The sequence below is a fragment of the Ctenopharyngodon idella genome, chromosome 16 (assembly GCF_019924925.1).
Source record: "Ctenopharyngodon idella isolate HZGC_01 chromosome 16, HZGC01, whole genome shotgun sequence".
Taxonomy (NCBI): Eukaryota; Metazoa; Chordata; class Actinopteri; order Cypriniformes; family Xenocyprididae; genus Ctenopharyngodon; species Ctenopharyngodon idella.
Window position 1 is genome coordinate 1465310 of NC_067235.1, and position 17521 is coordinate 1482830.

Here is a 17521-nt window from a genome sequence, read left to right on the forward strand (position 1 = left end):
AACTACACCCAAATGTACAATAATTCACATCACAAAATCAACTTCAAGAAACAAATCAATCTATATTATATTGTAAGCCTGAGGAAGTTTGATTGACTGAATGTTGCTCATTAAAATACTTTTGTGATTACACAATTTTGAGTGTGCAGGATTTATATTTTTTAGATTATTTTTCCTTATGAGAGAGAAAAAAAAATATTTTAACAAAACTGTTTCACTGCCTGTTAACATTTTCAAAAATATTTGCCCTCCAAAACAAAGTCACATGGTCCAACTAACATGCATAAACAAAGAAAAACAACTATAAAAAAAAAAAAATAAAAAAAAAAAACAGGAAATGATATAATGGAGAGGATCTCTGCAGATCCTCTTGTCTCAAGGCCAATAAATCTCTTAAATTATCACATAATTTAACTTAACAAGGCAAGGTCAGTTCAGGTTGTAAAATGTCATGTGGTATACAATGATGAGCCAAAACATTATGACCAGTCACATGTGAAGCTAATATCATTGATCATCTCCTAATAAAGCCATATATTAATGTCTGGGTAGATTAGATGGTAAGCAAACAATCATTTCTTGTAACCAACTTGTGGGATGCACGGGAAATGGGCAGGAATAAAGATCTCAGCGACTTTGACCCAGTCGCTCTGCCATAACAATTTGGCCCTTGTCAGAGTATCTCTGAAACGGCAAGGCTTGTGTCAGGCCATTCATGTGGACGTAAATCTAACATGTTCCACCTACCTAAACAGACCAGGTCCACCCCTTCATGACAATGGTGTTCCCTGCTGGAAGTGGCCTTGGAAGTGGATAATGGACCCTGCCATACAGCACACACTGTTCAGGAATGGTTTGAGGGACATTATGAAGAGTTCAAGGTGTTGCCCTGGCCTCCAAATTCCCCAGATCTCAACCCAATCGAACATCTGTGGGATGTGTTGGACCAACAAGTTCGATCCACGGCGGCTCCACCTCGCAACCTACACAACTTGAAGGATCTGCTGCTGACGTGTTGGTGCCAGAGACCATAGCACACCTCCAGGGATCTTGTAGAGTCCAATATCTGGCAGGTCAGAGCTGTTCTGGCAGCACGTGGATCCAACAACATATTAGGCAGGTGGTCATAATGTTTTGGCTCATCGGTATATCACAGACCCACAACCATTTCCAAACTATGTGAAATTCTAATGAGCCTACAAGCACACTCAAATAAAAATCACTATATGCACAGCCTCTCAGATTTATTTCTTACACTGGCCCCAAAGCATTTGAAGATTTAAGCCAGACTCATCTGAATGTCACTGCATTAGTTAACAAAAGCAAGTGTCTTGTGCAAACAAATGACACCAGAGCCTTTCTCAGAACTCTCTTCGCTCCTTTGAGCCATTTTTGCAATGACATTTAATTAGCTAGTTTCAAAGTGATTTTCAGATGATGTATGTATGAAGTCAGATTCCCTCAGGTTCACACAGGTGTCCTAGCAGAGAGATCAGCAAACTTTGTCTTCATTTCAAACAGTATATGCTATGATTCAAAGGTTTGGGGTAAGTAGGATTTTTTTTTTTTTCTTTAAGAAATGAATGACTTTTGAATGGTACATATATTGCTGGTTACACTTTATTGTAAGGTGTCCTTCTTATAGTGTAATTATGCATTTAAAGCTGCAGAATGTCACTTTTTTGTTAAAAGAATTACAAAAATCAGTTAATAAATACATGAGACATCAGTGTTCAAAACAGTGTTCAAAATTACCTTACCCCAAATTGCAACGGTAAGCTTATAAACATGATTTGTATTTTGAGCTTTTGGGTCCAATTTTGGGAAATGTCAGTTTGAGGTCATTCGTCTTTGTGTGGTTACGTCACGCCCGTAAACAGAAAGAAGCAGCTAATATATGGCGTGTACTGAGGATGTTGCTCAGAATTTAAACTTGTCATCTTGACGGCTGCTTTTAATCTAGAAAGGTCTGAATGGCAATCATCATTGACATCTGGGGAGTCAACTGTTGTCAAAACCAAGAAACCTTGAAATGCGAATAACCTGCAGTCCAAAAGGAAAACAACAGAGCTGTGCTAAAATGAGAGTAAATATCGGCATGGCTTTTGAGAGGTGGTGACAACTGACGAGATTGAAGACTGACGCAGAGATGGATTTTTTCTGCTGAACAGGTAAGATTTTTCAGTGGCTCAGTAAGTACCAAGATCATTTTTAATGTGTGATCTGATCTGACTGAGCAATCGTTAGATCTAAATGTCAGTAATGTGATTTATTTTAAAACATTTACGTTTTCATTTGGTCAGAACAAAAGTGTCAGATATGTTACTAGTTCAAATTATTATTTTCTTTTTTCCTTTTTGTTGTCATGTCAATGTACAATGACAGATCTGCTCTGATGTCAGATTCAACTGGCCAGAGGAGCAGTAACTAGTAACTTGCAATTTTATGTTTCAAACAGAGATGGCAATAGAGAGGCAAAAGTTCTGTACTGCCGAGTAATATTAACTCTTTCCCCGCCATTGACGAGTTTTTTTCTGGTAATCCCTGTTTTATATAGTAGGAGGCGCTGTTACGCATCTTCTGAAATAGAACAGCAAATCGAATCACATGATTTCAAGATAAATGACGTGTGTGTATGAGCCGGCTTTCAATTGCTGAGCTGCAAGTTTTTATCATGTTTTGTCCATCGTTACAGTGCAAGTAAAAACAACAGTGTTCCTTTTGCTGCTGTAAAACTGACAGAAACTGACATTTTACTGTCTTGTAGTCCAAAGAGTTGTCCAAACAAGTTTTTGCAAAAAAAAAAAAAAAAAAAAAAAAAAAAAAAGTTAAATACCAATGAATTGACTAAAGTTACTTTTTTTTTTTTTGAAAATAAGGCATTTCAATAACTGACTAATAACATTTTCATTGCCATTAAAGTGAAACTACTGGTAAAAAATGCTCATTTAAAAGAAAACATGTCAGACGGACTTAAGGGGGTCGCACACCGGATGAGAAGCTCAGCGCCTCGGACAACTCACAGGTATCGCACACCGGCCGCGCACATTATATACGCACAAGCTCAATTTTGAATCAACTCCTGATAGAAGAGCTGCACGATGGGTGAGTTTTAAGTCGACGGGGAAACGTTACATATGCCTAGGCTTTAATATTTCGCACTGAGGTTAGTGTACATGGAAAAATGGCACAACAGAGCAAAATGAAAAAAAAAAAGCTACGTTTATTAAACATTTTTAGACTTTATTCAAGCTGTTAAACTAAGAATGTAAAACTGATGCATCTTGCAGCACAGGGTGAAGTCAGTATGTACATTAACGACGATTTGAGAGAAATATAAATTTAATGTAAAACAATGTAGCCTACATGGCGCTCTGTGTCGCAGCAGGATTTTGAACAAATTCCTGAGTCGTAGCTGGGCGCCGCGGACAGGCGCCGAATATCGCCGCCGGTGTGCGTACACTCATAGAAAACAATGCGTTTGAATTTTAAAGACGTGGCGTGGCGCGGCGCTGAGCGGCGCGGCGCTGAGCTTGTCGTCCAGTGTGCGAGCCCCTTTAGAGGTTTTTGCAATGGAACTCGTCAAGTAAGCTAACATGATCATCAAACATTCAACAGCATATAAATCCAAACTGCCTAACATTACTGAATGAAATGTTGAACCCACTAAGAGGTATAGGGAGGGCGTAAAATTAACTCGCCAAGCGCCAAATGGGAGTAAAAAAATTGGAATTGCCGAGTATATGAAATGGTATCCATCATCTGTTGGCCAGTAATATTTTTATAATTTCTAGCAATGCCGGGCCAGTGCTGCATCGTCGCAAAAGTTTAAGCCAAATGAAATATTCAAGTGAAAGGGAACTCAATTTGTTACCCGCTGTGTGGGAAGTTTTCAGTGCACAAGCATCCAAAGCATGTGCCCAGAAATCCGCATCTCAGACTGCGTGCGGATACTGAATTGAGCTCTTTCACATCTTCTTGTGCTTGAAAATGCCCGTAATGGTAAATATCCTCATAAAAATACTCAGTCATGTCTTAAGTGAACATAAACAATTGAAAAAGAAAACGTGTATCAGTAGTATATCGGATCTGTGCATTCGCTCTCTTAAAGTGACAGCAGCCTAATATATCCCTGCTTCCATTTGTGTCCTTAAGGTTAATCAAACACAAAAGAGACAAAGAGAAAATCATTCACTGCTCTTGACTGAATACCTTCTGTAACTTTAAAAGGATTAAACGGTTTACTTTATAAAATGGAGACTATGCAGTGTTATTTAACATTTGATTACTTTATCAAATTTATGTACCTTAAAATTGTTATTTTTTACTGTTATCTAAAATTTTTCATATATATATATATATATATATATTTTATATATATATATGGCCGGTAAATTTCCACTGGCAGGTGTGACAAAACGCTAGTTTTTAGGCCCTGGGTATGGGAATGTGAAGCTTTGGGGTGTTAATGGACTCGATCTACTCCATGCTTTGATCATCGTTCTGAATCCGAGCCAGACAAAGTCTTTGACAAAAACGTGATTTTCTAAGACCCTCTAAACTGATGGACAGTGTATGATTAGATTAGACCACTGCACTTATGTCTATGACCAGGACATGCAGTTAAATGTATAACTTGGCCTTTAGAGCAAGAAAGAATACGGACAGCATCTAAAAACTACACAAATAACACAAATAACTCAAACAGAAGATGTGAGCTCGAGACGCACAGAACATTTGCAAGGTGAGAGGTTATGCGGTGGTAAGAGTGGGCTGTTTGGAGATTTATGAGATTTAGAAATTGAGTTCAGGACGAGGCACAGGGCACAATATACCACAGCACAGCGCTGCGACCGCAGAGCCCGTGACCTTCAGCGCTGGAATACAGGAATGATGATTTTCAATTAAACCGCTAAACCTTCCCAAGAAGGCCTTGCTCACAGCCTTTCATTGTGTTTCTCCTTGAGAAGACATTTCCTGAACACACTCAAGAAGACAAATGATGATCAGGTGCAGAGATCAAAGCCAGCGATACATACAGCATGTGGACATGCGTAAATGAGGGACTCTGATCGGGGCTCTTCTCTCACATCCTCCACAGTGAGGTCACCACGTCCCATACTGTTAACACTCTGTCCTCTGGACATTAACAACCCCAACCCGGACACATTTCTCACATACTGTTATTTTTAGTTACTGAACCAATCAACAGATTAACCAACACTGGCAAGGTGTGATGTGTGTTGACTTCTGTAGGATTGAGATCTGTATTGGGAGTTTGTGGGATTTACAGATATAGGTTGGAGGTTTAAGGTAAGGGGAAACACATTATATGGAATAAATTTTATGGACTATTATTTTATATGACTTTTATGTGCTTTTTGGAGCTTGACAGTCACAATCACCATTCTCTCATCCCTCATACTGCTGTTTCACGGATGAAAACATCCTATGTGTCCATTCATGGTGCTCCAAAACAAATCTCATTAAATTATTCTTGGACACTGTACAAGACATTTACAATATTTTAAGGTTTTTTTTTTTTTGTTTTTTTTTCTTGCAACAACGAAAAATGTAGAAAAAGCTCATTAAGTTTAAGTTAAACAAGGAAACGTTATTCTATGTCGTAAACAACGAATCAGTTTTCTTGCTGCTAAAAACAAATATTTTGGAGGGAAAAGACTAAATATAAATGGAATCAGTACATAAAATGCTTAATATGAAATCAAAGGAAGAAAGGAGCGAATAGTGGAAGTTTCCAAACAAGTCACTGTTACGTCCCTGTGTTGTGGGAACAGCGCTCTCTCTTTCTCTCTCTCAGATTCCCGTTGGCAGAGACTGGCGCCAATCACTGTCCGCCCGCTGACGTCACAACCAATCCCGTTGTTCCAGTCTGTTTAAAAGACCGCCATATACCAGTTGTTCGCCCCTCATTGTACGCTGCTTTTTTTCTTTTCTTTTCTTTTTTTTTGTTAGAGAGACTAGATACTTATTCATCAGCTAGAACGAGGCTTGTTTTGCTTTTATTTATGTCTTTGATTTGGCGATGCACCGTCCCGTTTCCCCTTTTGTTGTGTGTTGGATTATTCCCCAAAAACACGTGGGGAATTGTAAATATTGTAAATAATATTCATTATCTCCCATTGGCCTTTGTAACAATAAACACTTGCATTGCAACATTGGCACGCGTCCTGCTGTTTGTCTCAGGTACGGAGCAACCTACAATAAATAATGTTATACCAAAAATACCCCTTATAACACTCATGGGTCACAAAATTATTGTGACTTCTTTTCTGGTAAACTGGTACCTTCCAATAATTTGCATTTGGAGTGGCATTCTGCACTTTTCTTCTAGTGAAGATCCTTCTAAAGGCACATTTCCACTTCTTCTATGTCATTGCTGAAATATCACTAGATTATTGCTCCAGATAGCCTTGCTCTTCTGTAAGGTAGTATCACTTATCTTGTGCGACATCATATATTGCTACTGAAACAAATATCAAAAAGTATCAAGCTGAGTTGTTTTCTCATAAAGCTCCCTCTCTCTCTCTCTGTCCCTCTCTCTTATATATATATATATGGGGTGACCTTTTTTTAAACTTAGAGGAATTAGGGCCTTTTTCATTGTTTTTAAGAAAAAGTTCATGGATGGAAGGTCAGTGTCACTTGTGTTGCCAGAAATCACCAGCTCTCCACTGAAACAAATGGGATCATGTTGCTTTGTCGCTGGCACTGTGAATGGGGCTTTAGGGGTTGTTTTAGTCTTGTTCATTTTTAGTTCACAGGATCTTTTGTTTTAGTGTAGTTTCCTCTTTAAGGAAATTTGCCAGGTAGTGAAGGCGTATGTATATGGAGCTAAAGGTTACACATTTAGGCCTAAATCAGGGTTATACTAGAACTGGAATGAACCTTTTGTATGTCATTGACCCCACACTCAATTCATCATATATATTAAACAGTCTGCTCAATGACAAAAAGCAGAAAAAGATCTTCAACACACAAACAGACATTACCTGGTGACCCGCTCTGATCTGCTCCAGGACTTTCTCATAACAAACCTCCTCCATGTCATGCAGCTGCTGAACCTGCGACAAGAACATAACAATTACAAAGACATTTCATATTTCGGACTAAAATATGATTCAAAAATTCATTGTATTTGGCACAGCTTGAGATTTCTTGGCTGATGGGTACCTTATTTGTAGTCTTGATGCCAACAAAGCTCTGGCCAAGTGGAACAGGACGGAAACGACTGTCAAAGTAGAACAATCCAATGAAAGGGTTCACATGCAGGAAAGACGCCACATCCAAGTAATTTGGCAGCGTTGCAGAGAGACCAAGTATGCGAATCATACTCTGGGTTGACTCCACCTAGAGAAAGATGGATAGAAGGTTTTGAGAGCGCTTTATAGAGGGTTTTCATTTTAAAGGGTCTCCTACAGTACATTCCCATACACAGCTGTGATCATACTCAATCTGTTCCACAAACCAGCTGTCGAGAGTCCACAGGCAGCAGCCTTCTAAAGGTGCACTCACATTTACCATTGTTGGGTGAATTTGCAAGGACAAAATCCAGTAATTCCAATAGGAACCCACATGATAGGGAATTTTAGGTGAGGGCGAAATATTTCCCCATGCAGACTTCACATCAGGTTCAAGTTTTCCAAGCAAATTTGCCGCAGTGACCAGCAGGTTTAAGAGTGACTTCTCTGAGAGTTATACAATTCACACACTGTTGACAATAGGCTTATTTGCCCACAGGCATTTAGCTATTGTGACCGCACAGTGTAAGTAAAACTCAGATAAATACATGCATAAATAAATAAAACAAAAATGAAACATTAAACAAGCAGCAAAAAACCTTAAAATAAATAAATAAATAAATAAATAAATAAAACAGCAAAAAACTCAACATAACTGAGTCAAAACAGAATTTGATGTTAAGTTGCTAATTCAAAATATTAGTAAAATCTACAATAGTATATTAAAATAACAGTGTTATGGATATGATGCCAAACATAGCTAAATCAGCTGGTTCCAGGTTTTAGAACAGCTATTTTCACAGGTAAAATATGTTCATATTTATATCCAACTGCAATTATATAATGAAGTGCAGATGACAGTATCTGACAGCTGTCACGGTAATACTTCTTTTGACAAGTATCACCACCGTCTCACACTGCCAGATGTGCTATTGTGAAGACAGAATTAAAGTTTTGAAAAACAAACAACTCAAAACTAATGACAGTCACAGCGTCTGAGACAGACAGAGAGGCGGCTGCGCTATCTGCGCTCCTCCTGCGGTGCGGCTGACAGGTAAGATTGGTAAGGCCTTTAATATGATGCAGTAGCTGTCTGTCCAGGTAATCTAGATATCACACAGCTAGTCCCTATTTGTGGGCACAAAGAATGATGAAAACACTCATAGGAAATCCTTCTCTCAGGCTCAGTGAGAGCTCAGGTCACCTCCGCTAGAGCTCATGAACTGATCTCTCGTGTCATACACATATTCTACTGTTATGTTAGGGATCAACTGAGGCAAAACCACCGAGCATACATTTCAAACACACAACATTATAAAACGAGTCACATGAGAAAAAAAAAAAAAAAAAAACGGATACTGTCACACTGTCAAGCTTTCCCTTACAATAAAAATATTGTGATTGAACAGTGATCGATTTCTGAAGGATCATGTGACACTGAAGACTGGAATAATGATGCTGAATAAATCACAGGAATAAATTACATTTTACTATATAATACTATATTAGCTGTTCTAAATTGTAATAATATTTAACAATATTGCTGTTTTTACTGTATTTTTGAACATAAATGCAGCCTTTGTGAGCATCAGAGTCTTATTTCAAAAGCAAAAAAAAAAAATCTTACTGACCCCTAAACTTTTGAATTATAGTGTATATTTGCATTACTCAGAGTAAAAATGTGACTTTCAACTTTATTTCTCATAAATGTGACTTTATATGTACCAATTGAGACTTTAAATGTGGCAATTTTAACTTTATTTTCAGTAAATGTGACTTTATTTCTCATAACTGTGGCTTCAATTCTTGTAATTGTGACTTTATGGCTCACAGTTGCAACTTTATCTTCCACAGAGTGACTTAATTTCATAGTTTAAACTTAATATGTCAGTTTCTTTTCTATTGTTTTTTTACTCTGCAGCAGAAATGGGCTTCCATTACATTACAAACGGCGAGGATGAGTTACGTGCCAAAATTAAAGTATGAGCCAATGATAACATTGATGCTTGCCTTAGAAAACACAACTAAGAACAACTAAAAACTCATGATCTTCTCTGGAGCTCAGAGACACTGAGCTACATCTACAGTTGTTGGATGATATCCCATTATAATGATGCTGGCCTGTGGCAGGCAGGAGGTCATGTATCTGGATCACCCTTACGGGTCCGTCCTGCTCTTGTGTGGTCACCCGAGGACAACCAGATCTTGCATGGCCATCTGTTGTGCTGGTTTACTGATACCTTCTTTACAGTCTGAACACGGCTTCACTTCATAATGTCTGGCAAAAACTGGCACATGACACACCTGCCTGCAGCGCGCCAACGGGTGTCTCTCTTGCTTTAGGTGACATTTGAGGCATTATGAAACACAGTGAAATCTGACTTGGCATGGCTGTACTTTTACAGAGATCTCAGCTTTTAAAAAACCTTTTGAAAAAAGAAAAAGAAAAAGTGAAAGTAGTAATTATTCCACCTGGACCTCATTGGCTAAAAGAGCATCTAAATGATTTGCAAGTAATTGGTGATTGGGTCAAAACCCACAGAGGGCCCTATTTTAACTCTCAAAGTACATGGTCTAAAGCGCACAACGCAAGTGCACTTAGGGCGTGTCCGAATCCACTTTTGCTAGTTTAAGGACGGAAAAAATGGTCGGCGCATGATCTGAAAGGGTTGAACCTAGTCTCTTAATGAGACATGGGTGTGTTTTGGGCGTAACGTGCAACAAACCAATCAGAGTCTCATCTCCCATTCCCTTTAAAAGCCAGCTGCGCTCGCACCATGGCGGATTCACTATTTACATGGCGGAATTTGCAAGCGGAAAAACTGAACGCTGCTCGTTGAAATGGATCTGCTCGTGCGCGAGGTTAAAGTGCTTATATATAAATAAATAAATATATATATATATATATATATATATATATATATATATATATATAAATAACCTGTGATACTTTTTTCAGGATTCTTTGATGAATAAAAAGTAAAAAAAAAAGAAAAAAAGCAGCATTTATTTAAAATAAATATTTTGTAACAATATACACTACTGTTCAAAAGTTTGGGGTTAGTATATTTTTTTCTTTTCTTTTCTTTTTTTTTTTTTTGTTTGAAGAAATTATTACTTTTATTCAGCAAGAGTTATATTGTTAGAAAATATTTCTATTTTATATAAACGCCACATTGCCTGAATTTTCAGCATCATTATTCCAGTCTTCAACGTCACCCCTAGTGAAAAATAAATATACTAAAATGTATTTGAAATACATGTATTTCATGCTAAGTATACTACAAATACATTTACATATTATGTACTTCATATAAATACCCTACAATTGTACTTTTGATATATTAAACTGGTATACTTAAAGTCTGCTAAAGTGGAACAACTGATTTTGTACTTAATGCACTTTAATTGTGTGGAAGTGCTGAGGTCCATCTAAAGATATACTCAAGTATATTTGATTGTGCTAAAGTGGAACTATTGCAAGTATACTTTAGGAACACTTTAAATATCTTCCATTTAAAGACCGATATTATTCAAAGTTCATACAATCCTCATCAATAGTGAACTTAAAACACATTTTAGGCTTAATATTAAGAAATGTGCATTGTGATCAAGTAGTACTCCAAATAAAGTTTAATTATAATTTTTATATCAGTAAGTCTAAAGTGTTATGTCAGTAAATATGTTAATAGATTTGAAGTGATTTAAATGCATTTTAAATATATTACCTTTACTAGGGACATGATCCTTCACAAATTAATATGCTGATTTTGACATGAGGGGGAGTAAATGACAGAAATTAAATTTTTTTGGGTGAACGATTCCTTTAACCCATTAGAGAGGCAGTGAAGAGACTGTATGCAAACTGGATGGATGGATGGATGGATGGATGGATGGATGGATGAATAGATGGATGGACAGACAGACAGATATATGGAAATATAGGCAGACAGATATAGAGAGAGTTCCATGTACTCATGTAAAGAAATGATTTTTGAATGATGAAATTTCCTGCCAAATGTGCAGAAAAACGCACTATTTCAAGAGGTTATGAAGTAAAAGCTCTCAGAACTCCATCATCTCAGTGTTTGTCCTTTGAGGACTATGTGACACTTTTACAGTGGGCCCACTTTAAAAGACCAGCTCTTTCTTTTAATAAACAAAATGGCAGAGTGCACTTTTATGTCTGTGAGGAAACAGTAATGATGTGCTGAGGAGATCTGTCTCACTGCCCTCGCAGAAGAAGACCGTGATTGAGGAGAGTAAAGTAACAGCATATACACATTGTGTACAGATGCATGACAACTGAGAGCCGGAGCTACCATCATTGATTCTGAAAGTCTTCACGGACATTCGAAAACATGATGGCTAAATTTGGGTCAAAAAGTTTCTAAATAATATTCTCTTCCATGTATTTTCTATATCAGTAGCCATGTTTACATGTACACTTTTTTGTCATTCTGATTAAAATCATTCTGATTGAAAGATTCGGTGGACTGTTTACACGAGACGTTATCTAGTCCGATATTGTGTTTACATGTGCCGGCGCTTTCAATCTGAATGACTTTGTGACATGCGCACATTAGCTTAGGTCCTGTTTGCCGCCTTGTATTTCTGTCAACATGGAGTTCCATTATTCTTATACACGCTATTTTTATGTAAAGTGTTGCTCTCAATCAAGCAACAGTGTGGATTTGTAGCATATTACTGCTGGAAGGTCTGAGGAAAAAACGGGCGCAGGAAGCTGACCTTTTTGGTGGCTGTGCATCTCTAAGGAGCATCTCAATACTACCCCTCCCTCCTCCGTAAAGCAGAAGCGTGTGGATGAAGGTCTGTAGCAAAGATACACTGAGTTCCTTCAGTGTATTTAATAAATGTGGTGTTTCAGTTTTACTCCAGTTTGATTTTGCCGCCGCCATTGTGCATTCTGACGACCCCTGACCTCTTGACGTGGTGACGTAGATGCAAAGTAATCGGTTTAAGGCATTTACATGGCAGACTTTTTATTTTGTTCGGTTTATAGAAAGGTTTATCCCACCCCTCTCAAACCGATTACAATTTCATTTGGTTTGGGCATTTTTATTCTGATTGAGGTGTTTATATGGAGCATTTTCATTCGGATTGGACTTTTAAACCGATTACAATGCTCCATGTAAACGCACCTACTGGTTCTCAACTGGTGGGCTGTGACCCAAAAATGTGTGGCAGGTTTTTCTGACAGCAAATTGAAAACAAAAATACTAAATGGACATAAAACGCTTACCATACTAACCATATAATAGTGCACAGTTAGTTAGAATAGCAAAATAAATGATAGCTGTTATTTCCCATGTATTTTTATGATGAGGTTAAAAGTGTGTAAATTCTGCGCCACTGGTAAAGGGTTTACACTTTTCAAATGGCTTACTTGAAGAGCCCTGTTGATTATCACAAAAGAAAAAAGAAAAAAGAAAAAAAAAAAACATTAACTTAAAGGGGTGGTTTGTTTAGGGCTGGGTATCGTTCAAAAATTTTCGATATCAATACCGATACCGATACCTTGACTTCGATACCAATTCCTGAACAATACCAATTTTATAAAATCTGTTTTAACAAGATTACCTCAAAAAATCTTTGGGTTTATATTTTAAGTTTGTTGACTTTTTTTTTACAGACTCAAAGACTCATCTCCTGAGCCACTGCACAAATGAATAAAAAAGGCTGCTTATAAATTAACATTTATTTAAAATTAAAGTTCTTATTTGGACAAATTACATTTCCTTAACAGCCTTTAAACACAGGCTTTACTCCCTTCAAATATTTTTGCCAGCGTTTACCTACATCATTGTTGGACATATAATTATATATAATATATAATTATATCATTTCTGTTAGTTAAGCTTGTGTATATTTTTAGTTAAAGCTGTTAAGTTATAAAGCAATATCTCATGTAGGGTTTTCCTTTGTGTTTTATATAATGACCACTAGGAGGTGCTCTAGGCACATGCTTTCCTTGATTGGTTTTCTCTAAAGAGAAATATGTTCGGTTGAAAACGAAAGTAAAAGAGTGACGCACGTTCGCGTTCTGGAGCCAGAGCCTGTGCTCGTGCTTTTTTAACTTGTGTAATATTGCTGTTTGAGCATAAACAACATCTGCAAAGTTACGATGCTCAAAGCTCAATACACAAGGAGAAATTCTCTTTTACAGAAATCACTTTTTAAGGACTACAACAAACAGCTGGTAGGGACTACAACGAGCTTCTTCCTGGGTTGGTGACATCACTAACCCTAAAATTTACATAAACCCCGAGAACACACAACAAAGGGGGTGAGGCCATGTTTTTGCAATACAGTACGTAACACAAATGCAATAGCATGTCATAAAAGCAACATAAGTTATAACCATAATTAAACTAAACTATTCCTTTTCTATCTTCATGCAGCATATATTTTCTGGCTCTGTAGGATCTTACAACAGTTCCCACAGGAGCGATTTATAGATTATCATAACAGAATATGCTAATCAATGACTAACATAGTTAACTCCACATCAGCTACATAAATTCATCAACCAACCATTCAGAAACGTCCTGTTTCATTCTACATGTTGTCACTTTTTAAGTCTCTCCATCATTGTCTGACTCCATTTTGAACATAAAAGGCTGAACAGTTTCTAACATTTTCAGTGAGTCTGCGAGAGGTAATCACCGTTGCTAACACGAGCTCTTGAAACTCCGCCCTCTTCTTGAAAGCAGCAGCCCATTTGCATTTAAAGGGACACACACAAAAACTGAGCGTTTTTGCTCACCCTCAAAAAGTGACAAATTTATCACGCTATAAAAATTTATCTGTGGGGTATTTTGAGCTGAAACTTCACATACACACTCAGGGGACATCAGAGACTTATTTTACATCTTGTAAAAGTGGCATTATATCACCCCTTAAATTTTTATTGAAGATCTTAAAAAAAAAAAAAAAAAAAAAAATTGTCTTTTAAAATTCTGGGTTACAGTGAGGAACTTACTTCATTTATGTGAATACATAAACAATAAAACAAGATTTTAGTGTAATAAAAAACAAAACAACAACCAAAAAGAAAAAAAAAGAAAAACAGTTTACTTGCTTTTCCTGTGTAAAGTTCTGTGTAAATATGTAATTTTACAACTTTCTTGACATGACAGTATAACAGCTAAAACTCTAAAATGACCAATGAAATGACAAAAACTCAAATAACAGGTATTGAATTTATTATCAGAAATAGCGTTGTGTTTTTATGAAATTATAAGCTTCATATTTCTTTTTTTTTAATTCCTCCAAAAATTGGCCCAATTTGCTTCCACTGTAAGTGCCTCACCGTAACCTCTATTTCTGCTTGTATTTTTTGTGGTAATCAACAGGGACGTGCCCGAAGCCGAAAGGAAATGACACATTCTACAAAGAAGTCCTGCAAACCCGCACTTGGAGAACCACACCACACCAACCTGTTTGACAAAGACCACGGCCCGAACTGCACCCGCATTAAATTTACTACATCAGGTAGACAAAAATGATTTATTTTCTCATGTAACTCAAGCATTCAAACCAGCATTCTGAGTTGATGCGTTTAAGAAAAATAGACATGCAGGAAATAATAAACAGAAAAAATGAGAACGTGCATCCGTCATGTAAACAATACAAAACTTTTGTCTACATCATACAACAATCTGCCCATACAGGCTATTTTGAACAAATATGCATAAATCACACCATAGTCTATACAGACGCTTGAGTCTCCATAATTCAATGATTAGCTATATGTGGGCCTTTATAAAATCAGGGATATTTTAGAGGATTCACTCAGCATTTTGTATCTCTGCAGTGTATATGTGGCCGTTGGTCCTCTTAGCACCATGAAAAATAAAACTTTTCTTCAAATTGTGAATAGATTATATAAAAAACGAGCAAAGGGCGCTCCCCTTATAATGACTGAAGCTGTCAATCACTTTAGATGCAGCACAACTGGCTGAAATACTCAATTGTGCTGTAATTAGAAAGCTTTGATGGTCTTCAGACTACAGAGTGTAAACACAAATAAGCTCAGGAGCGTTTGAAAGCAGCTGCCTATCAGTGGGTACCGAATTGAGTTGAAATAATCTTGGCTATTGGACCCGCAGTCTGCCCGACGTGTGCCCGCACCGCAAGTGACCACCCGTTACATCAAATATTAGTGGTTCACCTGTCGGGTACCCGCCCGCGTGCAGGACTCTGCTACGGAGCCCCTAAAGGAACATGGTGATGGAAAAAATATATATATTTCGATGCTTTTGCATTCTCTTGCAATTATATAGTTGGGTATTTATTTTGTATAGCTCGCTTTTAACTTTCACTTTCCATTTCGCGATCATGCGTACTCTTTAAATACAGAGCGGCGATACTGACCACACATTTTACAAGATACTTGTCAATGACGCTCAGGATCTGTTGAGCACCAAATCCTCCGGCATCATCCTGTCAGTCATCTCTCCTTACTTTCTTCATGTGATAAGTGAAATATGATGTACTGCAATGTAAAAGACTACCACAGCAAGCTTATCCATGTCCCTTTAGGGGCTCCGTAGAATGCGTTATTCATTTTCCGTCTCTTTCTGAATTCTGAACATGTTGATTTTACTGTACTATAGTATGTGTAATAGAGTTTTTTGTGATGTTATGGTTGAAAAAAACTGGCTGCCTAAAGCATCAAACCATCTACATTTCAAATACATTTTAAAAAAAAAAACCAAAGACTCAATAAATTGCATATTGCTGGGCCTAAGCTGCCATTTCAATGATTGATTTGAAGGGCATTTTTGTTCATTTTTGAACACTTAGGTCTATAAACAATCTGTGTCCTAAAGGAAAACCATTTGAGAACCACAGGTCTACAGTATGTGTGCGCTGCAACCAGCTCACCTTGACACACTCTCTCTTATAGAGCTTATATATTATGCAATCTAATACAACAATCCTCATCCTTAAATATAGTCAATGAAGAGATCTTGGATAGGACCCTTCACATTTAACTCAGCTTAAATATGGCCGTACTTGCCTGTGAGAAGAGATATGAAAATCATAATTTAACCATCCCATAATCAATTCTGGTTCCCAAGGGTGTGCGAGTGTGCTATCTTTAGACTGCACTTTGAGGCTGACAGTCCAGCTAAAATAAGCAACACAATCTTACACAACTTTTTGATGTAAAAAAGCTTAGCATTTGACAATGTCTGAACAAAAATGGCAAAAACATGAATTACAGTATAGATGCTAAAAGATTCAACAGCCATAATATATCAACCTTGTTTTTGTTTTTCCTCCTGACGAAAAAAAGCCAAGTAACACTGTTTCCCGTCTCCTCCACCATCTTTTATTAATGATGCCCCTCATTTTGCTACTTCCACAGGCCGCGATCTTGCTTACTGTGCAGAGATCAATAATTCAAAGTCTCCTAAAGACAGGAATACCTTCAAATTGTGTTGACTTTTGGCTCTACTACTGCGCACAGACCCTAATTAAAATAAGAGACACGGGAAAACATTTCTGCTGTGTTGTGGGGACAAATTCTTTGATTTTGTGCCATTACTACTTTTTCTGTAAACAAAAGACACTATTGTCCACCTCACTGTTTCAATTTTTGTACAGGATCAGTTTGGCTATTAAGAAAAGGATAAATGTCTACATGTCTAAAAGGTTTTGTTTGAACAGTTATTGTACATAATTAATATTTCAAACCCTTTGTTTTAGAACTATTCAAACAAAACTAAGGTCAAAAATAACATATTGAATGTTTCATGCTTTATTGCATCAAACCTGAGGCCAATCATATATATGGCTGTGTTGTCTGCATATAAATTATTGTATTTATATTATATAACTATTACTCTATGTAATTTGTTAATATTAGTGCCATCAACTGATAAAAAATAAATAATCCCTTTTTTTTCCTGTAATTAATCAGGATTAATCACACCTAACATTAAAATGTATAATATGTTTCGTTTTTTGTATTGTTTCACATATTTTCAAATTGAATCTTCAAACTAATGTAGAAACAACAAGGAAGGTATATCTTAAATCATCCCTCAATTTCTGGGGATAAAATGAGTAATTATACTCATCCACCATTACAGTGTAACTGAAAGACATCATTTTTAACATTTAATAGACGTAAATAATATTATAACAACTTTTAATTTAAGCAAACTTAAAATAATGTTCACACAAATCCATTATAATAAAAGTCACATTTAGATATTAATATAGTG

General features: G+C 36.9%; 1 protein-coding gene across 2 annotated transcripts in view; it reads right to left on the reverse strand.

Annotated features, from left to right (window-relative positions):
- Nucleotides 1-17521, reverse strand: part of ascc3 (activating signal cointegrator 1 complex subunit 3) — a 204218-nt gene that overhangs the window by 80087 nt on the left and 106610 nt on the right. For both annotated transcript variants that reach the window (XM_051865221.1, XM_051865222.1), the window contains exons 12-13: nt 7195-7371; nt 7014-7085 (exon numbers count right to left, since the gene is read on the reverse strand). In XM_051865221.1, the coding sequence (XP_051721181.1) occupies nt 7014-7085; nt 7195-7371 (249 nt within the window). The remainder of the gene's footprint in view (nt 1-7013; nt 7086-7194; nt 7372-17521) is intronic.